General features: G+C 38.9%; 3 protein-coding genes across 3 annotated transcripts in view; all 3 read left to right on the top strand.

The window, feature by feature from the left end:
- LOC134450487 (vitelline membrane outer layer protein 1-like) overlaps window positions 1-1,528 on the top strand; it is a 4,367-nt gene extending 2,839 nt beyond the window's left edge. Inside the window, exon 5 of the mRNA XM_063200330.1 lies at window positions 1,509-1,528. Within this exon, the coding sequence (XP_063056400.1) occupies window positions 1,509-1,528 (20 nt within the window). The remainder of the gene's footprint in view (window positions 1-1,508) is intronic.
- The window catches only part of LOC134450952 (elastase-1-like), a 176,333-nt gene that overhangs the window by 86,506 nt on the left and 63,224 nt on the right, over window positions 1-26,603 (top strand). The window lies entirely within an intron of this gene.
- LOC134450486 (vitelline membrane outer layer protein 1-like) lies at window positions 23,653-25,369 on the top strand. Its single transcript, XM_063200329.1, has 3 exons — window positions 23,653-23,802; window positions 24,020-24,132; window positions 24,938-25,369. Exons 1-3 carry the CDS (start codon window positions 23,653-23,655, stop codon window positions 25,227-25,229), a joined length of 555 nt encoding a protein of 184 aa, XP_063056399.1. The 3' UTR covers window positions 25,230-25,369.

The following is a 26,603-nucleotide window of genomic DNA, read 5'->3' as shown; positions in this document are numbered from 1 at the left end:
AAAGAGGGAATATGTCGCTAAGCTAGTGAAAGTCAATGGATCCGTGTAGCATTGTAGCATGTTACACGTATCCATTGACTTTCACTAGCTTAGCGACATGCCCCAAAATAGTGGCTTACCCCTTTAATAGAATAAATTGAAAAATTCTTGAGGGCCCCAAACATAGTTCAAACGCCAAAGGACTCGGGCCAGGAATCAAACCCTGGTCAGCCGCATGTCAGGTGAGTGCCCTACCGGATGGCCACGACAGGGCCGATTCTACTTTAAATTACAGTTCCTTGTGTAGCATCTACTGCACATGGAGGAACATGTAATATTATGTACTCAAACTGTGCATCCCTCGTTCAAACCGAATAGATAGGCCCACATACGGTTATCATGCATCACACTGTGTTGGTGTTTCAAATGATTTGTTGAAACTAGAGTGAATAAAGTACAAATTGTACATATCATTTACAGATAATGTGCATGATACAATTACTTTCTTTGTGTGCTTCATAAAATGTTTATAGTTTTTTTTTATTCTATTTTCCAAGGTCAAATGTATATGCATTTTATATGTAAATTCACACAAATATACACATTTTCTATTTCAATTGTGGATGTATCAAAGGTATTCTAGAGTGGCCTTCTATATTTACTTATATGAAATCGAAAGCAAAGAGATGCCTCACCCATGAAAGGGGGTACCCCCCAATGGCTCCCCAAGGGAGCGGACGGGCGGGACGGTATCATGCTCAGGGTACCTGAGTCATGTAGGAGGATGGGGGAGAACACTGGTTAATTACTCTCTCTCTCCCTTTCAGGAGTAAACAATGCATGGCATATACAGCATTATATTATGTAATATATATAAGATTTACTGCTGAGGCAATGTACAATTCTTATAAGTTCTTTACCATTTTTTCCCCGTATGGGTTTGTTCTTCTACGTTGGTAAGGATTAATTTCATGTGACATTTGTAAAGATACTCTATGACGGACTGTTTTCATATACAGCTTTTGCAGTTGCAACCAAGACAATGTATATTTATTTTCACTGTCATATTAAAATCTTGTAGATTTCATGAAACATTGTGTATGATTTTAGTCCATGTACTGTACATCCTTTCCATATGAGCATCTGCAGATTTGACAATGATGTTCTCTGGGTGGATGGGGCTGCAGTCGAACGTGTAAACAGGGAAGTATAGAGGCTCAACAAACACCCCTATGATCAGTGTCCATTCTTTTCCTTGGAAGTAATTGCATTGACTTCAATAAATATTGAGTGCCAGTCCAAGGGATATAAAAGTAATGCTGCTGCCAACTCTTGTCAAAGATCTGAAGAAGCTGAAGAGGACTCAACAGGATCATTCAACAGTCATAATTTGCTTGTTGAGGAAGGTAACTATCTCAAAACTCTGTATCAGTATTTGTCACAGTTTGATCAAAAAGTAACCATATGGCTATTTAATCAGGACTGTTCATGCTGCATTTCATGTGAAAGTGAATTTGTGTCCTCTTCAGGTTCATCTTTGGCTAGCTGAGGGAGGATGTCACTCCTTTTCGTTCTGCTGGTGATTGTCCCTTTGGCCTTGCCTGCTGAGGGGGCAGACATACAGTGCCCTCCATTATTATTGGCACCCCTGGTTGAGATGTGTTTTTTAGCTTCCAATTATTATTATTTTTTTCTAAATAATATGGGACCTTAATGGAAAAAAAGAGAAAAATCCAACCTTCAATACAAGTGCATTTATTCAGTGGGGAAAAAAATCCCACATAAAGAAATAATTATTTGACATCAAATAATGTGTGTCACAATTATTAGCACCCCTGTTGTTAATATTTTGTACAACCCCCTTTTGCCAACAAAACAGCACCTAATCTTCTCCTATAATGTTTCACAAGATGGGAAAAGACAGAAAGAGGGATCTTCAGCCATTCCTCTTTGCAGAATCTCTCTAAATCATCCAGAGACCTAGGTCCTCTCCTCTGTACTCTCCTCTTCAGCTCACCCCACAGGTTCTCAATGGGGTTGAGGTCTGGGGACTGAGATGGCCATGGGAGGAGATTGATTTTGTGTCTGGAGAACCATTTCTGTGTAGATTTGGCCATATGTTTAGGGTCATTGTCTTGCTGAAAGACACAGTGACGGCCCATCTTCAGCTTTCGGGCAGAGGGCAACAGATTTTGATTTAAAATGTCCTGGTAATTCAAAGCATTCATGATGCCATGCACCCTAACAAGCTTCCCAGGGCCTTTGGAAGCGAAACAGCCCCACAGCATCACTGACCCACCCCCATACTTCACAGTGGGTATGAGGTGCTTTTCAGCATGCGCATCTTTCGTGGCACGCCAGACCCACTTAGAGTGTTTGTTGCCAAAAAGCTCAATCTTGGCCTCATCTGACCAAAGCACACGGTCCCAGTTGAAGCCCCAATACCGCTTGGCGAACTCCAGACGTTTGCGTTTATGATTGTGGGTGAGGAAAGGTTTTCTCCGTGCATGCCTCCCAAACAGCTTGTTGGCGTGTACACAGCGCCTGATGGTTGATTTGGAGACTTTGTGACCCCAGGATGCTACCATTTGTTGTAATTCTGTAACAGTGAGCCTTGGAGATCTTTTGATTTCTCTTACCATCCTCCTCACTGTGCGTGGTGGCAAAATAAACTTGGGTCCTCGTCCAGGCTTGTTTACCACTGTTCCAGTTGTTTTGAACTTCTTAATTATTCCTCTCACAGTGGATATGGGCAGCTGCAGTTGAGTGGCAATCTTCTTATAGCCTCTGCCTGACCTGTGAAGGTCGGCGCACATCTGCCTCACTTGTATGCTGTGTTCCTTTGTCTTTCCCATGTTTAAGAGTGGATAAGAGAAATGGCCTCGGTGTCACATCATATTTATACCCCAGGGAAACAGGAAGTGATGAATTACTAATTAAATGTTCCTACATACTCTGGTAAACTTTGTAAACTACTGTAGAAATGACAGAAATGCTTCAATTATATTTATTTCCTGGGAATTGTTAACGGTGCCAATAATTGTGGAACAGGTGATTTAATGAAAAATAATTATTTTTTAGTCAGGGATTTTTTTTATTTTCCTACAATTCATTTGAGTTGAAGGCTACATTTTCCTAACATTTTCAGTGTGACAGTATTCTTCTGCAATAAACATTAAATTTATTTTAAGGCTTTTAACACATCTCAACCAGGGGTGCCAATAATTATGGAGGGCACTGTATCTGTCTCCAATGGGGGCAGATGGGGCAGTTTGGGCAGGATGGTCTCATGTCCCAGTGGCTGCCGGGCATATGGCTTCAGTCTGAAGGTGAGCTACTGTATGTTGTATGGGGGATGCAATAGTACTTATTCATTCTATTTTTCTATGCTCTGTTGCGGAAAAAAATACAATCTCATTGTGCATGTGTTCAGAGTAAATTGTATATGTGAATAACAGCAACAAAAGGCATTCTATTCTATTCTATTCTATTCTATTCGATTCTATTCTATTCTATTCTATTCTATTGTGCTCTATTCTATTCCATTGTATTGTGCTCTATTCTATTCTATTCTATTCTATTCTATTGTGCTCTATTCCAGGGGTTCCCAAACTTTACCATGACAAGGTCCCTACATGACAAGGCCGATAGATTCCAGCCAAGGCCCCCTTACGTGGGTCGTGTCACACTGTTTTTTCTTTGCACTCTCTTTCACAACCATAGTGTAAGGCCTGTGAGGCAGAGTCCCACTATGATATAATATCAATAGGAATAGGAATAGGAATACAGTGTTTCCAATACATTGAAGAAACTATGGCGGCCCGCCATAGTTTAAATTTGGCCGCCATAGTTTCCGAAAATATAAAAAAAAAATTATTATTATTTTTTTTTAACGATTTCCGTGTTTGTTAAAAGCGATTTCAATTACGATTTCCTTCGCATTTTCCTCCTGGAGTAAATACATCCTATAGAGAAAACCACAAGTGCTTGAAAGAGAGAGGGATCAAAAGCCTTGTCAAGTTGTTGTAGTTAACTTGGGTTTGGGAGCAATAAAAAAAAAACCTTCCGAGAAGGGACAGTTGGGATGAGTTTACTAACACTCCCCAGGCTTTGTTTTACCGTTGTAATGAGTTAGGTGACAGGCCTTCATTGACAAGGCAGAGGAGACATCGGGCTGCATATAGAAATGAATGTGTAATGAATGTGAATATAGACATAAATGTGTAATATGTTGTTCAGCCCTTTCACTGGGAGGAATTTTGAAAAACTGGCCCTGTGACCAGCACTCCCCAGGTCAAAAAAATGTGTACTTAAGTGTACTTTAAATATATTTAATTTTCTGAAAGTATATTTTAAGTACACTCTACTTATCAAGTACAGTACTTAAGTATGGTATTTAAAAATATACTTATAGTTAAGTGTATTTTAAATATATTTTAAAATAATTTGTATTATTAAAGTTATGTACTTAAATATAGTTTTATAAAATATACTGTTAGTGTATTGTACTTTAAATGTATTTTAAGTATATTTGTATTTTAAAAGTAATGTGCTAAGTGTAGTATTGTCAAATATAGTATTAGTGTATTATATTTTAAATGTATTTCAAGTATATTTGTATTTTAAAAGTAATGTGCTAAAGTGTAGCATTATAAAGTATACTATTAGTGTATTATACTTTAAGTGTATTTTAAGTATCTTTGCATTTTAAAAGTTATGTACTTAAGTGTAGTATTATAAAGTACACTATTAATGTATTGTATTTAAATGTATTGTAAGTACATTTGTATTTTAAAAGTAATGTGCTAAAGTGTAGTATTGTCAAATATACTATTAGTATATTGTATTTTAAGTCTAATTTAAGTACATTTGTATTTTAAAAGTAATGTGCTAAAGTGTAGCATTATACAGTATACTGTTAGTGTATTATATTTTAAGTGTATTTTAAGTATCTTTGTATTTTAAAAGTTATGTACTTAAGTGTAGTATTATAAAATACACTATTAGTGTATTGTATTTAAATGTATTGTTAGTACAATTGTATTTTAAAAGTCATGTACTTAAGTGTAGTGTTATGAAATACACTATTATTGTATTGTATTTAAATATATTTTAAGTACATTTGTATTTTAAAAGTAATGGGCTTAAGTGTGGTATTGTTAATTATACTAGTAGTATATTCAATTTTAAGTCTATTTAAAGTACATTTGTATTTTAAAAGTAATGTGTTAACGTGTAGTATTATAAAATACACTATTAGTGTATTGTATTTAAATGTATTGTAAATACATTTGTATTTTTAAAGTAATGTGCTAAAGTGTGGTATTGTTAAATATACTATTAGTATATTCTATTCAAATGTATTTTAAGTACATTTGTATTTTAAAAGTAATGTGCTAAAGTGTAGCATTATAAAGTATACTATTAGTGTATTATATTTTAAGTGTATTTTAAGTATCTTTGTATTTTAAAAGTTATGTACTTAAATGTAGTATTATAAAATACACTATTAGTGTATTGTATTTAAATGTATTGTAAGTACATTTGTATTTTTAAAGTAATGTGCTTAAGTGTGGTACTGTTAAATATACTTTTAGTATATTCAATTTTAAGTCTATTTTAAGTACATTTGTATTTTAAAAGTAATGTGTTAAAGTGTAGTATTATAAAATACACTATTAGTGTATTGTATTTAAATGTATTGTAAATACATTTGTATTTTTAAAGTAATGTGCTAAAGTGTGGTATTGTTAAATATACTATTAGTATATTCCATTTAAAGTCTATTTTAAGTACATTTGTATTTTAAAAGTAATGTGCTAAAGTGTTTTATTAATAAATACACTATTAGTGTATTGTATTTGTAGAATTTTCTTGAATTTGTTCTTCTCTTTCCATTTCGATTAGTGGTATATTTTCTTCATCCATGAATCAATAAAGATGGCAGCAAACACTACTGAGAGTTCCTTTGAGTTGAAGTGTATATTTTTCTTCATAAAATCATTTTCATTACAGCAGCGGCAGCTGAAGTGAACCGTGCCGCATTCACTTCACAACTGAACATCGGGATACAATAAACTCTCATTTCCTGTAGCGTCCACATGTGTCATAGTAAAAGTCCTTGTTATGACACTGACATATCACATACAAGTGAAGACATTTACATGGCCGCATAATGGCAGAAAATAACAGTAAAATAATCAGAAATAATATTCACATGAGAACATAACTTAACACGCCCCCTTGTTCTCATCTTCATAAACCCATATAGGCCTACAATAATGTAGACCCTACTGGAACTTAATTTCCAAACAGGACATTCTTAAACTGAAGGATCCTAACTTTAGTTACAGATTTTGTCAGTATGTCTGCGACCATGGTTTCTGTAGGACAGTACTTAATATTTATTCTTCCTGCCCTCAGTACATCACGGATAAAGTGGTATTTCACATCAATGTGTTTACACCTTGACCTATGCACTGGATTTTTACTCAGTGCTATTGCTCCTTGATTGTCACCATAAATTGTTGTGCAATAATACACATTCGAATCCAAGTCATTCATTAGCTGCATTAGGTATAAGCTTTCCTGAGTTGTGTTAGCTAAACCAATATATTCAGCTTCACAGGTGGACAGTGCCACTGTCGGTTGTTTCTTGGACTTCCAAGAGATAGCAGGGCCTTGTTTTGTCAGACTAAAGCAGTAACCTGTGGTACTACGTCTATCCTCTACTGAGGATGCCCAGTCAGAATCACTGAATGCTGTCAGACTTAAGGCCTCGTCAGATTTCTTGAAGCACAACTCGTAGTGGGAAGTACCTTTCAAGTATCTTAGAACATGTTTGGCTGCTACTAAGTCTTGTACAGTAGGTCTCGCTAAGGATTGTGACAGTTTGCTGACAATCCAACTGATGTCAGGCCTGGTGCATGTCATTGCATAGATCAAGCTTCCAACAATTTCTCTGTAATCCTTGGGGTTTTCCAACTCTGTGTTATTTTCTTCCATATTTTTGTTACACTCCATTTTCAGCTCATTTGGGCTAGCTCTAGGCTTACAATCAGACATCCCAAACCTTTCCAGCATTTTTACAATGTACTTTTCCTGGCTCATTTTGATTTCTTCTTCTTTCTGTTCAAACCGAATACCCAGAAAGTTTGATATTTGACCAAGATCTTTCATGTTAAATTGGGACTTCATGGCTTCTTTAAATCTGGTCAGCTGATCTTCACTGCTTGCTGCAATGATCAAGTCATCTACCCAGATGATTACTATGATTGTGTCACTTCCAGTCTGCTTCTTGTAAACACAGTGATCAACCTGATTTCTCTCAAAATCATTCTGTTCCAAGTGATCGTTTAATAATCTGTACCAATTCCTCCCAGATTGTTTGAGGCCATATAGGGACTTTTTCAGCTTGCAAACTAATTTCCCACCTGTATTTGACAGCTCTTCGAAACCCTCTGGTTGATCTAAGTATATCTCTTCATCAATGGGAGCATGTAGATATGCTGTTTTCACATCCATCTGATGTACAGAAAAGTCATTCTGTACAGCTATCTGCATCAGTGCACGTACTGACGTGAGATTTGCTGTAGGAGCAAATGTTTCATGGTAATCTATTCCCTCTGTTTGTTTGTACCCTTTTGCGACATACCTCGCTTTGTAAATGTTTCCAGTATCTGCATTTTCTTTTAAAGCATAGACCCATCTTCCCCCCACTGTGTTTTTATCCTTTGGCAAAGTCACCAGTTCAAATGTGTCGTTTTCTTTCAGTGAAGACATCTCTTCCTTCATAGCCTGTTCCCACCTAGAGGCTTCAGGTGACATGATGGCCTCCCTATATGTTTGAGGAAGTCCAAACACTGCCCTGTAACAAGAATCAACATTCGCATTGGTCATCTTATCTTTGGAGCATGTTATGTAATCTTCTAAGTATTTTGGGGCTCTCCTTTCCCTTTCTGAATGGTATCGTTGTTGTGTTTCTGTTGATGTCTCTGCAGTATTTTTACTATTTTCATCCATTTCTATCTCTGTGCCGTCATCCTCTTTTGATTTGTCTTTGTCACCTGTGTTTGTCACCTCATTGTCTGTATCTATGACCTGGCCCTCACTTTGTGATTTCTCATTTTTGTTTTCACATGTTATCTCTGTGTATTTTGGGAGCTCATAGTCACCATCGTCAGTTTGGGTCTCTTGTTCCACACTGCTCTTTGTGATGAATTTCACTAATCTGTGTTTTGAAACCTTTCTGGTTTGAGGGTGGTAGACCAGATACGCAGGGCTGTTTCTGCTATAGCCCACAAAAATTCCCTTGTCACCTCTCGAATCCAATTTGCTGTGGTCCTGCCTGTACGCATAGCAGTCGGACCCAAAAACCCACATTTTTGAGAGGTCAGGCTTCTTCCCTGTTAACAGGAAGTATGGGGTATTTTGTGTCCTGCCATTAAAGCACCGATTTCGAATGTGTGCTGCAGTTTGGACGGCGTAGGGCCACAGAGTTTTAGGTAACTCCTTCTCTAGTAGAAGGCACCTCCCCATTTCAAAAATGGTTCGCCACTGTCTCTCGGCTGTACCATTCTGATGCGGGGAGTAAGGCGATGATGTCTCATGTCTTATTCCTCTCTCTCGCAGTAGTGACTGGAATTCATTGCCTGTGTACTCTGTGCCGTTATCAGATCTGATGCATTTAACTGCACCATAAGGTGCGGTGTCTGCGAGGAATTTTTCTGTGGCTACAGTAGTGTCGCTTTTATTCTTAAGGAAATAAACAGACACGGCACCGGAATAATCATCTGTGAACGACACTGCATATTTGTACCCCTCGTGAGATATTGGTTCAATAGGGCCAGCTAGATCTGTGTGTACAAGCTCTAGAATTTTCGTAGCTTTAGGGTCAGGCTTCCTGTTCCTGGTGTTTGTGAATTTTCCCTCAGTGCATACATTACAGTCTAGCTTTGTATTGCCAGTAATTTTCATACCATCTACCACTTCAGGTAATTTTAACACATCATCAACATTGCAGTGCCCCATTATCTCATGCCATGTTTTAACATCACAAGTTAGATTGACCTTGTCTGGGGACATCATGTCATTAACAGAGGCACTAATATTGTGTTTGAGGTGGTTTACCGTTTTCAGGTAGTACAGCCGTTCGTGCACTTCAATGTTGAACACTCGCCCATCTCTGTCTATCAGTTCATTCTGTCCTTCTTTGAAGATCACGTTGGCCCCGTCCTTGGTCGCTGCTTGCACGGAGATGATGCTCTGGGGGTATGTTGGTATGAACAGGGCCTTCTTCAGAGTGACTGTGACGTTTCTTCCTCGCACGTCCTGCAGCTGCACCTCTGCGTCTCCTCTTCTCAACGCGACGTTGTTCATCCTCGTTCCATCCGCCAGTTCCATGTAGTGGGAGCTTGGGTTGAAGCCGTCTTCAAATCGTGTGAAACAGTTCATGTCCGTCAGGATGTGGGAGGTTGCTCCACAGTCCACCATCAGTCCAAGATTTTTGCTGTTCTCGGGGAAGGTTGTGTGACTGACAGTAAACACAAAAGTCTTTTCTTCTTTGTCAGGTTTTTGTCTTTCAGCTGTTTGTTTTGCGTCATCTTTGTGTTGGTCTCTGTTTCTGCATGTCTCGTCGTTGTGTGTAGAGCTTCTATGGTAACTGCACCAGTTGCCACGGTCCTGTCTTTCTGCTGTTTGCCTCGCCTCATCTTTGAATTTTTCCCTTCTGCACGTCTCGTTGCTGTGCGTTGAACTCTTGTGGTAACTGCACCACTTCGACGCCCCCTTCTGTCGGCAGTCGCGAGCTACGTGACCTCGGCCTCCACACCCGTAGCACGTGACTGTTGAGACATCCACTTTCATCACGTTGTCAGCTTTGGTTTTACTGTCAAACTTTTCTGTTTCTTCGTAGCTTCTTAAGTTGCTTTTGAACTGTGTGAATGTGATTTCTTCAGTACTCTGTGCTGTATGAATGGCGAAAGGTTTGTAAGATTCTGGCAAGCCTTTTAGAATCATGGCTATAATTAGTCCATCACTGATCACTTCTTTTGCATTTCTCAGGGAAGTCACTGCTTTCTCAGCTCTGATAATGTAGTCTGTCGCCGACTCGTTGTCAGCTTTCTTTAACGACGTTAATTCCGTGTACAGGGCTATGATTCTGGGCTTACCCTGGCTGGCGTAATGATCTTGTAGTATCTGTAGAGCCTTTCGACCGTCATCTGTGGCATCGTGCATGACGAGAGATAAACTCTTATCGTCAAGGAACTGAATCAATTCAGCGTAGCATTCCTCATTCTTTTCTCTGTCGACATTTTCTTCTTTAGACAGTATTGTGTCTTTCAAACCCAGCATTCTCAAGTGTCCAAGGAATTTTACTTCCCACAGTTCGTATTTGTTTTCGTCTCCGTTGAAAACTAACCTGTCCCATTTTCCTCCTGGCGTTTTGGCGCGCCTGGGCCCATAACCTGTAGGGTTTTCTTGAATTTGTTCTTCTCTTTCCATTTCGATTAGGAATATATTTTCTTCATCCATTAATCAATAAAGACGGCAGCAAACATTACCATGATTTTCTTTGAGTTGAAGTGTATTTATTGTCCTTCATATAAAAACATTTTTGTTACATCGCAGCTGAAGTGAACCGTGCCGCATTCACGTCACAACTGAACATTGGGATACAATAAACTCCAATTTCCTGTAGCGTCCACATGTGTCATAGTAAAAGTCCTTGTTATGACACCAACATATCACATACAAGTGAAGACATTTACATGGCCGCATAATGGCAGAAAATAACAGAAAAATAATCAGAAATAATATTCACATGAGAACATAACTTAACAGTATTTAAATGTATCGTAAATACATTTGTATTTTTAAAGTAATGTGCTTAAGTGTGGTATTGTTAAATATACTATTAGTATATTCTATTTTAAGTCTATTTTAAGTACATTTATATTTTAAAAGTAATGTGTTAAAGTGTAGTGTTATAAAATACACTATTAGTGTATTGTATTTAAATGTATTTTAAGTACATTTGTATTTTTAAAGTAATGTGCTAAAGATTGTTTTTAGAAAATACACTATTAGTGTTGTGTATTTAAATGTATTGTAACTATATTTACAAAATAAATAAACTAATTACTGGCCAAAGTACAGTCATTTTCCTAGCAAAAAATGTCTATATCTGGAACATGGACAAGAACCTCAATTTATGATGATGATGAATGACTCCCCTTTTTCCAGCATGAATTTTGGAAATAAACTACAAAAAATCATACACAGTACACCATTATAGTAATGTATGGTATTAGAAAATGTACTGCTAGTTTAATGTATTAAACTTTGTTCTTAAAAAATGTACTCAAACATAGTGTTAGAAAATATACATTATCAGTTATATATACCTAAACTTTATTTTACGACCTTTACAAATATGCATATTTTTTTGCATACTTACTATATTGCCTTTTTGACACTAATATTAATTGTCTTTAATGAAATGTACTCACTTATAAAGATTTTATGTTATTTTTCTTGTTGTCTTGAACCACTTCAAGTGTATTTTAAGTGTATTTGTATTTTTAAAGTAATGTGCTTAAGTGTTGCATTTGAAAACATACTGTTAGTGTAGTATATTTTAAGTGTATTTTAAGTGTATTTGTATTTTAAAAGTAATGTGCTAAAGTTTGGTATTAGAAAGAATATTTGAAACGTACTTAAAGTTAAGTATGATTTTAGTATATTAAGTACACTTGTACAAAGTTTGATTTTTAGTACCAAAAAGTCAACTTAAAATGTGTTAAAGCTCTACTTAATTATATTTCAAGTGTATTTAAGTATACTATAAGTTGTCCCAAAATAACATTCTTTAAATACACACTTTTGAAGTATATTTTAAATACAAAAATACATACTTATTAAGTATATTAAGTACACTTTTTTCACCTGGGTACTTTTTAAACCATCATTTTAGTGTATTTTAACCTAGGCTTATTTATTCATTATGCTTTGTAACATTAAATAACCTTCCACCTTCCATTTTGTTAATGTATTTTCATGGTAAAAACACCATATTGAAGAGCACAAACAGATCTTAAAAAGGCATGTAAGGCCTTACCTATTAAACTTTTAAGCACAATACTGAAGTCTGTACTTAAGTTGTGTTATTAGTGTATTAAGTGCACTTTAAGTGTACTTTTTGGTGCACAAATTAAACATGTAAAAGTGTCTTTAATTCGATAAAAGCATACCACCACCAATGATTTCTAAGTATTATAATTAAGTATATAAAAGTATACTTAAAGTGTACTACTCAAGACTATTACTTAAACAAGGTAATGGTGCCTGTTGAAAAGAGCAGGTAATTGTGGTCTAGTGGTTACAGTGCAGGTCTGTAGATCAGTGAATTGTCGGTTCAAATCCCGATTGAGGCAGTGGTTGTTGTCTGAAGTGAAGGTGAAAGGAAGGTTCATGTGAATGGCTGATGGTTGTGAACAAGACAATGTACAATGGAAATGAGTAACTGGGGATTACATTAATGTTTTTTTCATATACTTTTGAAATATATTTAAAGTGTACTTAAAATAAATATATTTGAAATGTGCTTAAAGTAAAATCTACTTGTAGTATACTTAAAATACATTTAGAGTCAATACACTTAAAATGTACTTAAAGCGATTTTTGTGAATATATTTGAAATGTACTTAAAGTAAGTATGTTTTTAGTATATTAAGTACACTTGTACAAAGTTTGATTTTAGTACAAAAAAGTCAACTTAAAATGTGATTAAGCTCTACTTAATTATATTTCAAGTGTATTTAAGTATACTATAAGTTGTCCCAAAATAACACAACTTAAGTATGTACTTCTGCAGTATACTATAAAGTACTTTCTCATGACATTGAAATAGATTTCTAATGTACTTAAAATGTGCTTATCCGCATGCTAAAGTTCACATTAAACACATTTTAAAGTGACTTGGTTAGTATACTTATAATGTACTTAAAGTTAAATATATTTTTAGTATATTAAGTACACTTGTACAAAGTTTGATTTTAGTACAAAAAAGTCAACTTAAAATGTGATTAAACTCTACTTAATTATATGTCAAGTGTATTTAAGTATACTATAAGTTGTCCCAAAATAACACAACTTAAGTATGTACTTCTGCAGTATACTATAAAGTACTTTCTCATGACGTTAAAATAGATTTCTAATGTACTTAAAATGCACTTATCCACATGCTAAAGTTCACATTAAACACATTTTAAAGTGATTTGGTTAGTATACTTATAATGTACTTAAAATTAAGTATGTTTTTAGTATACTAAGTACACTTGTACAAAGTTTGATTTTAGTACAAAAAAGTCAACTTAAAATGTGATTAAGCTCTACTTAATTATATTTCAAGTGTATTTAAGTATACTATAAGTTGTCCCAAAATAACACAACTTAAGTATGTACTTCTGCAGTATACTATAAAGTACTTTCTCATGACGTTAAAATAGATTTCTAATGTACTTAAAATGCACTTATCCGCATGCTAAAGTAAACATTAAACACATTTTAAAATGACTTGGTTAGTATACTTATAATGTACTTAAAGTTAAATATATTTTTAGTATATTAAGTACACTTATACAAAGTTTAATTTTAGTACAAAAAAAGTCAACTTAAAATGTGTTTAAGCTCTACTTAATTATATTTCAAGTACATTTAAGTATACTATAAGTTGTCCCAAAATAACATTCTTTAAATACACTCTTTTGAAGTACACTTTAAATACAATAAAACGTACTTATTAAGTATATATTAAGTACACTTTTTTTTTACTTGGGCCCTCATGTAGAATGTGTACGCCTATGTGTGTGTGGGGAAAAGGCATAGCCTACCCTTAGACCCTTTTTGTTTATGCGTTAACAATTTCATAGCAATCTTAAATTCTTATCTCTGCTCCTATTTTATTGTTATTATTTTTTTCATTACATAGACCCCTGCATGTGTATTATGTAGCCTTATTTCTCAAAATATAAATGGCTGAAATGTAGGCGTAGGCCTATAGTTTCTCCATGCGCCAATGTCATACTGTACTCATTGTTTTGCCATTTTGCATTTACAAAGAAAGGCCCGTGAAAAGACCCCCCCCACCCCCCCCCCCCCCCCCCGGCTGCCCCCATAGTTTCCAAAATTTCTGTGGGAAACACTGGAATAGGAATAGGAATTGCTTAGCTTATTTTTGTTTTACTTTGTTATTGTTGTTATTCAGTTCATTTAATAATTTCCTGTCATCATGCCGCGGCCCCCCTAGCACCTCCTCAGGGCCCCCACTTTGAAAACCACTGCTCTATTCTATGATGATGTACTATAATATTGTTTTTTCATGATTGTTGGCTCAGGTGGAAGGCGGACAGGGATTAGGAGATGATACAGCACTCAATGCCATCCGACTTATCTGCAGACATGATAACCTGATTGGTCTGAGCGTCATCGAATCGTCTGGAGGACGGTAGGTTTAGGACCATGAGTCTAATATATAAGGTGACGAGACTGGTCAAAAACATTTGAAGTTCATACCGTTAATATATAATATATAATAGATATTGAGAATCGAAGGGATAAATCATCATTGTAGTATCTAAATATGGGGTCGCTAGTTCTATTCATAGCCTATTATACGATTCCGCCATCTGGCGGCTTTTCACCGCTCAAATATCCTACCTAAGTTAAGCGCTAACATGATGAATGTAACTCCCGCCCGCCATAGAATCGCCGTAACATTGAATGCGTAGAGCAGCGCACTCGTTACGGCCCATCCCCACACAGCTAAATTCCGCTATGCTCTCATTGACTTTGAATGGGGAAGATATCGCGCTTGACGGCGAAGAGATCCTGCTGCGGGACGCGATTTGATATTGGCAAGTTCAAGTATATCATGCAAATTAGATGGTCCAACCAATCAGATGGGTGTATGGGTAGTAAGGCCGGTAGTTTCAATTTTTTTTTAGAAAAACATGGCGGCGATTTCAGTGACTTCCAACCTCAGGTTTTTGCTTAATTTAAATATCCTAAATGCTTATTAATGGCATGACTACCCCGGATTGATGTAAAAATGCACCACAAACTTATTTGACACAAATAGGCTAGGCTACCCCATTGACATTTGATCACTCAATGTTTTAAGCTAACTGGTTAAGGTAACGCTAGCATTTTACTGTATATTAGACTACTTCTTGTACTTCTATAACAATATAACGGGGCTTAAATGTTATCTAGGACCAAAACACAATCGCCATGTAGATACTGTGTTGTGATCGTTCGCCATTTGCTATCTAGCCGGGTCTGCCTGCTCTCTACCATGAGAGACTGACAGGGCCGCAAGGTTTGAAAGGTGGGTAGGAAGCGTTGCTAGCCCCGGATGGAAGTATCAGTGACCGCGCCCCCAGCGTGATATTCCCCTTGGCAAAAACCGTCTGGCAGTTTGCTGTGTGGGGACTAGGTGTTAGTGCTGTTCATAATTACTACCTCATCAGCTAACTTCACATATCTGATCAGAGACCTGTTCATGTAGGAGGGGAGTCATCGAGCCACTGCCTTCGGTTTCAAATTCAGCCTAAGTGATTCCCCACTGACTCCCAATAATGTCTCCAAAATCAATACAGTAGCTATGTCCATTGTAACAGTGTAGTCCCCTATCATGAGCAATTCTGGGTAATACTTCATTTGAAGGGGTCTACTCAAAAGGGTGGTCACTGGTCATGTAACTGACTGATGTTTTCCCCCTTTGGCACATTGGTGACCCTGTGGCAGGTGGGGCCCCCTAGGCTGCAGCCATAGCTAGCCTGTGGGGCCCCCTAGGCTGCAGCCATAGCTAGCATGTGCATTAATCCGGCCCTGGTAATATGGCACCTAAGGCAGGCTCCACACTAGAGCGTGGCGGAACGGCAGGGAGACGATTGAGGTCTTTCTGCTTAGTTTCGGCCGGTGTGTTCTACTCTGCCTTTCACACCGACATTCCAGTTCAAAATCCCCCCCACAGCCAAAGATAGTGTGCTACTTTGCCATTCATTTGAATGGGACAACGCCGGTCACTGCCGTTTTGCTTCCGTCCAGCGACGCTTCACCACTTTGGTGTGAAAGTGGCCTTAGACCCTATTCACCTTAAGTGTTACCCAATTCTGTGTCTAACCTGTTGGGTGAACGAAGACAAAAAAAATAGTCAGTACTACTTTGCCTAATTCACTGGTTTGTTTTTAAAGATGGGGAAGCTGGACAGATTACCAGTTATGTGGCGGTGGTGTACTGAGTTCCTTCAGGCTCCGCGTCGAACGTCCCCAAGGACGGGGGGATGACACCGCTGCCAACAACATCATGTTCCGCTGCTCCGACGACAGTGTCCTGACAGGGAACGGCATGAGCTGGGGCAGTTGGGGCGAATGGAGCGGTTCATGTCCCAGGGGCATCTGTGGCATACAGACCAAGGTGGAGGGACGACAGGGCAAGAGGGATGACACAGCTCTCAACGACGTTCAATTCGAATGCTGTTAATGAATCCATATACAGAGGTGTCATGTTCAATGAAGGAACATCTTGCAGTTTAGCTTTTCGGGTTTGTAAATGAGTAGTCGCCTGTCATTCACTGTCATTTTTAATATCTGATAAACTGACTGGTTCTGATGTGAGACGTGAATGAAGAGCACGAAGCATTACTCACTGTCTTGAGTTTGCTTTGCATCACACACATACTTCCTCTCTTCCTCGTGTGTCATGAGTTTAGGGGAAAAAACAATAATAATAATAACCCTTTTTTCATTATCCAACTGCTTTGCATACACATTCAAAATGCTAACACCTTGAGTATTGACACTGGACCAGAATGTCAGTGGGTTTATGGTATTGACATGACATTACATCCGAGGGTGGCGTGGCATTAACAGCAGCTCACTGAGAATAACAGGTCTCTATCTCCACAAACATTCCTTTCCTTGCCTTGTTAGTTATCAGCTTCTTCCTATCTGCTCACTTCTTTGGACACGAGGACATGACAGGACTAATGTGAATGATGCTTTTCCAAGTGAGAGAGAGAGAGAGGGAGAGAGAGAGAGAGAGAGAGAGAGAGAGAGAGAGAGAGAGAGAGAGAGAGAGAGAGAGAGATAGACATAGATTCGGTGTCATCCCCCCGTCCTTGGGGACTTTCAACACGGAGCTTGAAGGAGCTGAGGAATCCTTTTAGCCACATGTCTGGTAAAAAAAAAACAAGATAGGTTAAGTAGTATTGTGACAGGTGGCTGTGCAGGATACCTTCGCTGCTTCAATCTCCATGTCGAACCTCCCCGAGGGCGGAGGGATGACACAGCTGCCAACAACATCATGTTCCGCTGCACCGGCGGCAGAGTCCTGACGGGCCAGATACGGCCCTGAATGTTGTCCGGTTCAGATGCTGTTGATTAAAGGTACACTGTGCAGGAAATTGTCAAAAAAGGTACTGTACTGCAACTATGCTGCTCATTGAAACTGGGCTGCCTATTGCCAAATTTGATATTTACATGAACGTGTACTAAGTAATAAACAAATATTTTCTAGTATTATCCAAGTAGAGTCATTTGTGCAGCTAAAAATGGCTATTTTGGGAAATTCAAAATGGCGGACCATGGAGAAGATCCCCCTTTTCGTATATGAAAAGTGCAATTTTTCCAGATACAGTATATACTTAGAATTTGATGGTGGTGGTAAGTATTCATGAAAAATGTAACATTAGTGAGTGGGCAGCATGAATTCTGGAAATAAACAACTAAAAATCTCACACAGTGTCCCTTTAAAGGGTAACTTCAACCAATTTCAACATGCAGTTGTAATGCTCACACTACCCTGGACTTTTTTTCAGCCTTTTCCAAGACCCTGGTCATTGCAATGGGGGCAGGTGTTTGTTTACATTAAAAAAAACATCTTGAGTTATTCCCAATAGCATCCAAAAGGTTATGCAACATCAGCAAACAACTAGCAAGTGATACCATTTGGGGTAATATTTGGAGTAGGCCTATGTTTTTTAATGTAAACAGACTCTACCACCATTACAAAAGCTCAGATCTCGGAAAGGGCTGAGCTGAAAAATGCAGCATCAACGGGTACGGACAAGTCAACAGTAGCGTGAGCAATACAGCAGCATATTGAAATTGGCAGAAGTCATCCTTTAAAGCATCAACACAACGATGTTGCGGTCACTGAAGAAACACCTCAATCTAAACTGCAAGTTTACCGTTCCAGTTGCTCAGTCATTGGTAGAATCCGCTGACAAGTTACATTAACTGGTTCTAAATGGGTGTTGACTAAAATGTGAACTTAAAATACGAATAAAGAGTCTGAAGCATTACTCAATGAGTTGTGTTTACTATGCAAAGCGTGCGCGCGCACACACACAAACACACACACACACACACACACACACACACACACACACACACACACAGACACTGTTGTAACTTTTTTATTAACCCACATTGCTAATTAAGATTATTAGCTGGGCCAATAAAATAAGTCCATAACCCAATTTAATTAATAAGACTTAATCTGGGCTATTGCCTGTTGCACAAGGATAACCATTCTACCCGCTATCTGACTCGTGTATGTTTACCATTTACCAATTAATACCTAAGTACTTGTATTATTGTTATTACCATTACATACTTAGTTATTATTTAGTTCATTGGCCTCAATCAGCCATAAGCATACATTACCCATCTTTGTGCAGGAGAACAGTGAAGGAAGCAGCCATAAAGTCACTCAGGAGAAGGAGTCCATTTGCCAAGAGATTACCAATTTATTGTACATTGCAAGTGAGAGAGCATAGTAACTACGTTATTACAGTTACCCATAGCATAACCCAAGTTCCTAACCATGGTGGCCAAATGCCCCATGTGTCCCAATAGCATAGCATAGCGACCTGCTAGCACCAGGCTATGCTGCCCAAATGGCAGCAGCCACCCAGCGTATCCCCAAAGCTCTCGCCCCAGCTCTCTCTAAGTGTGAGAACGGCTTGTTCTGAGCCAGAGCACGAAGCCCTGCTCGAACCTAACCTCACCTATCCTTACCGCAACCGTTCTCCTGAACTGCATCTGAGAACAGTATTTAAACCCCACAAGTGTATTACATCATGTAACAAACATGGTCAAACATCAGTGCAGAACTCAGTACAAGAATACACCCAGGTGAAAAAGTGGTTCAATTTAGTACAATAAAAGCATGACTGAAGTGTACTTAGCATGTTAAAAGTGCACTCGTGCTTTTTGTGCTAAGAAAAAGTATGTTTACAACATGCTTATTTAAAGTGTACTTAAAATTAGATGTAATTAAGTTGCTCTCAAAGAAAGTACACTTAGCGAACCATACTTCAAGTGGACTTCGAAGATGTTTGGCTAAAGTGTATTTAGAGGAATATACTAATAGTGTTCTAATAGTGAACTTACTTAAAGTGTATTTTTAATAACATATTGCAATTGTACTTTTTTAAAGTGCAATATGATTACACTTCACCCAAATGTCTTCGAAGTGTGATTTTCTATAGTGCGCTTTAAAGTAAATCGCTTTAACATATTGCAAGTACACTTTTTCTAAGTGCACCATGATTGTACTTCACCCAAATATCTTCAAAGTGTGCTTACACAAAGTGCATTTACCCATCATGCACCATCATGCATGTCCCATCATGCAATGCACTTCTTGGAGCTAAATTTCTCAAACAGAAAGCCATTTATCTTGAAGGAATATTTTTGGTTTGCATGAAAATATTACTCATTGTTATATTCTGTGTTTATTGTAGGGGTTTTTAAAATTTAAAGTGGTACACAAAAAATGACCATGTTCCCACCGTCATTATGATGGTCACGTATATGTTCTGGTATATATAGGCTCACACTTCCCATGATATTATGGTGGGAGGTAAGTTGGACCTAGTTGTTCAAACAAAGTATAGAGGGTCATCATTAATGGTCAATTCAAACGATCAACTGTAGGAAGATGGAGCAAGATTGAAATCTCTGTAACAATGCAATGATTGTAAATGTCAGTTGTGCTAGGCATGCATACTGTAACACTACTGTGAAATGTGGGTGTGTACAAGCTCTGAGGAATAGCATGGATTGTAGTATTACATTTACAGTATATGTCATGTACTTGGGAGTGTACTTTAAATATACTTCAAGCATACCTGTTATATATTTACAATACTTAATATGATATACTTTTTACAGACTAAAAATGTTCCAATGTAGTCCAAAGAAGCATGAAGTTAATATACTTTTATTGAACTTCTAGTAACAATAAAATGTTATAGAAGTGTACTCAAGCACACTCTTAATGCCATACGAATGCATGAAAAGCGTTTTTGGAGCATACTTTCAAAAGTATGCTTGTAGTACACTTAAAGCTGTCCGAAAGCGGTGCCAATTTAGCATCCTCAGTGTGCTGCAAGTGTGCTGAAGTACTGCTTTAATAGTGCTTCAGCGCACTAATAGTGCAATGAAGCGCACTTTAAATCGCCGAAAATAGTACACTTTGTACTAAGTACGGTCAAAAAAAGTACACTTTAAGTATATGGGTTTTTCACATGGGCATACACAAATATGGTCAATTCAGCCTCTAACTGACTAAGTCAAATATGGCGATGGTCACTCCATGGGCCTACCCAACTCACTAACTCCAGCCCAAGTGACTGTGTGACAATCGACACCTCTATAGCTAAGCTTACGACAGGGCAGCTGTCTTCTGGACTCAGCTAGGCCCCAGCATTCTATTGCTGGCAGAGAAGCACATTTGAGAGTAGCCTAAAACATCTCTAAAATGAAGGTATTCTTCATGTGAAGATATTATGTTAATTTCCAATAAATAATTGTAAATATTAATGAAGAAATGTTGGCTCAACTTCGACAACACACACACACGCACACACACACACATACACACAGACACCAATACCAATTTGCGGGTCCAAGGCAAAATACATACATGAATTATTTTTGCTGCCTCCATGGCATTGTCCATGGGAGCCTTTAGAGGGCAGATTTGGTGGCTGAAAGTGAAGTGAAAGTCAAAAACTCAAACTCCCATTGTCATTGTGACAGCACTCCTCAGCACACAAGTGAACACTGCACACAACCGAATTGCATTTATGCCTCACCTTTGCAAGGGGAGCAGCCCACAATGGCGCTCGAAAGAGTGCAGTGTGACGGGATGGTACCATGGTCTTTTTCGACCATTATTGATAGGACAGTGTGAGAGGTGGGCAGGAAGTGAATTGGAAGAGAGATGGGAAGGGGTCGGCAAAGGCCGCATAGCAGGCAAGTGCCCTACCGGTTGGCCACGGCAGGGACCACAGTCTCTGTTTTATGACAATATGAACCAGGGTTACATAAGGCGGGGAGTAGAGTTCCCCCACCAGGATTCAAACCAGACCCTTCTGGGGTATCTCTAAGGACCAAACCAAAAAGCAACGGCTTTTGGGCTGGTGTGACAGTCAGAGCACACACACAACCCTGGTGATGGCCACTCCACTCTATCGATGAGTGACTATTTACCATTTCATATTTTGGCGGCCATGATCTCTGGCTTGGCATGTACAAAGTGAAACCGTGAAAGCCCAACTGGGAAACTGAAACTCCCATTGTTATTGTGACACAGCACTCCACAGCACACATGTGTTCATTGCACACTGCACACAATGAAATTGCATTTATGCCTCACCCGTGCAAGGGGGCAGCCCCCAATGGCGCCCCAAGGGAGTAGTGCTGCAGGACGGTACCTTTGGGAGTCTGACACTCTAACCGCTTACCCATGAATGCCATAGTAAAGTAAATCCACTGTGAGATGTTATAAGCTATTACATGGTCAGTCTTCACCTCTGTATAAGTAATGGACAGTGGATACACAGTCAACGGGACTACATCACCAGTATGTTTCATACAGCGAGACACATCATATTTAGGGGCATTCATGACTTGCTCTGGGACAACATGTGCTTATTGTAGATGCATTGCAAAAGGCAAAGTCAGCCATGGATGAGATTCTTTCACAGGCTTCCTACTGGCATGGGGTGGGACTGGCAAGATGATCATGGCCAGGGCGGAATTAATGCACAGGCTAGAGATGGATACAGCCTAGGGGCTCCACCTGTACCCAACCTGTACCCCCCCCCCCCCCCCCCCCCACACACACACACACACAAACACACACACAACCAAAGGAGGTGGAATCTATATAATTGGAGAAATGTAAGAAGATATGGTATTGATAATTTAGTCTGCCATATCTGGTAGAGTTTTAAATCTTATAAATAATAGTCTTGGGTTGGAATTATGACGATGTGTATTTAAATTTGTTATGAAATGTGCCCTCTACAGCAACCTGTAGCCTACGGGCCGCAGGCCTTCTTAACCCGGCCCTGATCATGGCAGTTCATAGCCTGGGAACACCCATACTTCCTTATGTTCTACACAATTGTTTCGATCTCACTTGTGATTAGGCCTGGTGGTAACCAGGCAAGGCAGTTCATGTCTATGGCAGTTCCTGACTACTTGCAGGAAGAGTAAGTTGTTAAAGGAGAACTTCTGGCAATTTCAATAAGCTGCTGTATTGCTCACGCTTCCCTTGACTTGTCAGTACCCGATGATGTTACTTTGTTATAAATAAGTAAATAAAAATATAAGGTTTAGGGAGAGGAAAAGGGCACAGGCGGGTCATCGCATATAGGCAGTCATGGGTAAGCAGTTAGGGCATCAGACTTATTCCCAAAGGTTTCCGATTCGACTCCTGACCTGCCAGGTTGGTGGACAGAGTATTAAAGCAGTGCTCTCCCCCATCCTCCCATATAGGGCGCCATTGGGGGATGCCACCTTGCACAGGTCAGGCCTAAATGCAATTTTGTTGAGCGCTGTGTCACAACGACAATGGGATTTGGAGTTCCTCAGGTGGACTATCACTTTCAGATCCAACGCTTTGCCGTTGAGTTCTACTTGTCTTCATTTATCTATGTGAATCGGATATGCACATGTACACATGTACACACACAGGTAGACTGTAGCACTGTTGGGTTATCAAGTGGCGAATGTGTCATTGTCTTATCTTGAATCTCTTGAATACACACATCATGCATCTCTGAGTCGACTGACAAAACAGTGAGATATATCTAAAACCCTTCTGTAATGTGATGACACAACATAATCTGATCAGTATCTATTCTTAACCAATATTTTATTAAAGTGTGTTTTCTTGGAAGAAGTTGCATTTACTTAAACAAATATTGTCTGTGTGCCACAAGGGATATAAAGGTAATGGTGCTGCCAACTCTGGTCAAAGCTCTGAAGAAGTTGAAGAGGACTCATCATTCAACAGTCATAGTTTGCTTGTGGAGCACGGTAACTATCAATTCAAACCTCTGTATCGTAAAAAGTAATTGTTTCAATACATGAATTCCTATGGATGTTTTTTTCAGGAGTAACATTTGTAATGAAACACAAGTGATTATGTGTCTTCTCTGCATTCATAGTTTGCTTGTGGAGGAAGGACGTCAAAATAATCTATTTCTCTGTAATCCTGTGGCTGTTTAATCAGGACTGTTCATGCTGAATTTCATGTGAATGTGAATTTGTATCCTCTTCAGGTTTATCTTTTGCTAGCTGAGGGAGGATGTCACTCCTTTTCGTTCTGCTGGTGATTGTCCCATTGGCCTTTCCTCCTGTGGGGTCAATATCTGTGTCCAATGGGGGCAGATGGGGCAGTTGGGGCAGGACGGTCTCATGTCCCAGTGGCTACCGGGCATTTGGCTTCAGTCTGAAGGTGAGCTACTGTACAGTACATTGTATGGGGGATGCAATAGTACTTATTTATTATATTTTTCTATGTTATGTGCTCTATTCTTTTCTTTTCTTTTCTATTCTATTCTATTCTATTCTATTCTATTCTATTCTTTTCTTTTCTTTTCTATTCTATTCTATTCTATTCTATTCTATGACAATGTACATGTAATATTGCCTTTTCATGGTTGTTGGCACAGGTGGAGGGCAGACAGGGAGGAGGAGATGATACGGCACTCAATGGCATCAGACTTCTCTGCAGACACGTGAACAACTACAGCGCCCGGCGCATCATCGCATCGTCTGAAGGACGGTAGGTTTGGTACCGCAAGTCCTATATACTGTACGTAGCCTATCTGGTGACGAGACTGGTCAAAAACATTAACATTTGAAGTCCAGAATACATTGCTTTAACTAAGACAATGACCAAGTGTTGAATTATGACTACTTAACTTATTATGACTTATAATAATGACTAAGTGTAATTAACTCCTGATAATGTCTCCGAAACCAATACAGAGGTATGTCCATTGTAACAGTGCAGTCCTCTATCCGGGTCTACTCATAATGGTGGTCATGTAACTGTCACAAGACTGACATCACACATTATTGAAGTTTATGGCTGTTTTTGTAAGATGTCATTAGGTTTTAGACATGTAAAGTGGACATTGTTTGGGTGTCATGACATTCCAAAATCCCAATGACATATTGTGACAACAGTCACAAACATCTACAATGTCATTCTAATGGCACCCTTATGTAGACTCTATTCAGCTAAAGTGTTACCCAATACTGTTTCTAACTGTTGGGTGAACTAAGACAAAATATACACTCAGAGTGCACACCTCAAGAAAGCTGTTTGATAGAACATTTGACTATGTTAAAAAAAATGTCAAGTCTTTCTGCCTTGTTTTTGTGGAGTTTTGCCCTATCCTGCAGTGGTGAAGAATCTTTTTTTAAAAAATCCTTCAAAATCCTTGCATAACTGTTTGAGTTATCCTTCTGCCAGAAAGACAAAGAAACACAGGCAAACAAACCAACGTGACCAAAAACACAACCTCCTTGCCAGAGGTAACTAGTACTAAATACTACTTTACCTCTCTGGGTTGTTTTTAAAGATGGGGACGCTGGACATCTTACCGGACTTGTGGCTGTGCCGGATACCTTCGCTCCTTCAGGCTCCGCGTCGAACGTCCCCAAGGCTGGGGGGATGACACCGCTGCCAATAACATCATGTTCCGCTGCACCGACGGCAGACTCCTGACTGGTGCTGGGCTCACCTGGGGCAGTTGGGGCGGTTGGAGCAGCTCATGTACCAGGGGCATCTGTGGCATCCGGACCAAGATAGAGCGACCACAGGGCTGGGGGGATGACACGGCTCTCAATAGCGTCATATTCAGATGTTGTTAATGAATCCATATACAGTGGTGACGTGTTCTCTGAAAGAACATCTCACAGTTTACCGTGTGGGGTTTGTAAATGAGTAGTGGTCTAATTCACTGTCATTTGTAATCTCTGATAAACAGACTGGTTCTGATGTGAGACGTCACCTGCCATGAATAAAGAGCATGAAGTATTACTCACTGTGCTGAATTTGCTATGCATCACACACACTTCCTTGCCTCTCTCTCTCTCACACACACACACACAGACTTGTCATTCCATTTAAAAAAGGCACCCATTTGTGGTGGTGTGTCATGAATTAAAAAAAAAAAACTAACGACAGCAAAAATACTTAACAACTCCTCCGCATTAAATAAAAATACTAATGCCTTGAGTATTCTGCCCTACCAAGCTTAAGTGCAGTAACATTGAAACTGATACAAAGGCCTTCAAAGTCTTGATATAAGGTTCAGGGCTATTCAAATGGCGGCCCTGGAGCCAGATGCGGCCCTTGGATGGCAAGGTTCTGGCCCCCCAAAATGTCTGACAAAAAAGAAAATATATAGGCCTTTGTGTGTTATCTGTGGCCGTGCATAATTTGCAACAACCAACACTTCAGGTAGGGGATATCACTCCTATGCATTCACATGATAGTGAAATCTTATTTAAAACAATCCACATAAATAGGCCATCATAAGGTTACTAAGAAATAGAGAAGCAAATATCTGTCCTGTCTGGAAAGCTAACTGACATGCTGACATGCTGAGGGTAGCCAAAGCCATCATGTCTCCTCAAGCAAAGAAAAGGAGAAAGCATGAGAGCACTGAAAGAAAAGTGAAAAGGCACCAACCAGCAAGAACAGGTAGAGGGGGCGACATATGGTGCAGGGGTGGAAATGTAGGCCCAATGTTATGTATACAAATCAATTAATTGCTATAGTCTACTAAAAAAAGATTACACAAAACATGCATTTTTTGTGCTCTTGTGCACTCTTGTGCCTCTGATACAGAGGGGACCCAGTGACACAAGAAAATAAGGAGACCAGGCAGTTCAACTGCCGCTATCCAAACCAATGCACTATAGAACTCCCCAACCCCTGCGGTATGTGTTAGGCCGCATAAGGTGCTCATTGCCAATTCGTAACAGGGGTAATCAGTTGTCGCAGTTACAGCTAAAAGATTCTAAGGACACCCCTCCTAAATGTCAATGCCTACCTTCTTGATGACCATCCACGGGCTGCTGCTTCGCCTATTAAAAACACCCAAAGAAACGAAAAAAACAAAAAAAACAAAAAAAACAAAGAGATAACGAAAAAGAAACAGGGCCACCCCAACCAACCCACTATGATTGGAACTATTTTAATTTTGATTCAAGTTATGAACGGGTACATTTTCATGGTGA

This window comes from Engraulis encrasicolus, chromosome 6, assembly GCF_034702125.1.
Source record: "Engraulis encrasicolus isolate BLACKSEA-1 chromosome 6, IST_EnEncr_1.0, whole genome shotgun sequence".
In the NCBI taxonomy this organism is placed as follows: Eukaryota; Metazoa; Chordata; class Actinopteri; order Clupeiformes; family Engraulidae; genus Engraulis; species Engraulis encrasicolus.
The sequence above is the reverse complement of the archived record's forward strand: the minus strand, read 5'-3'. Positions and strand labels throughout refer to the sequence as shown.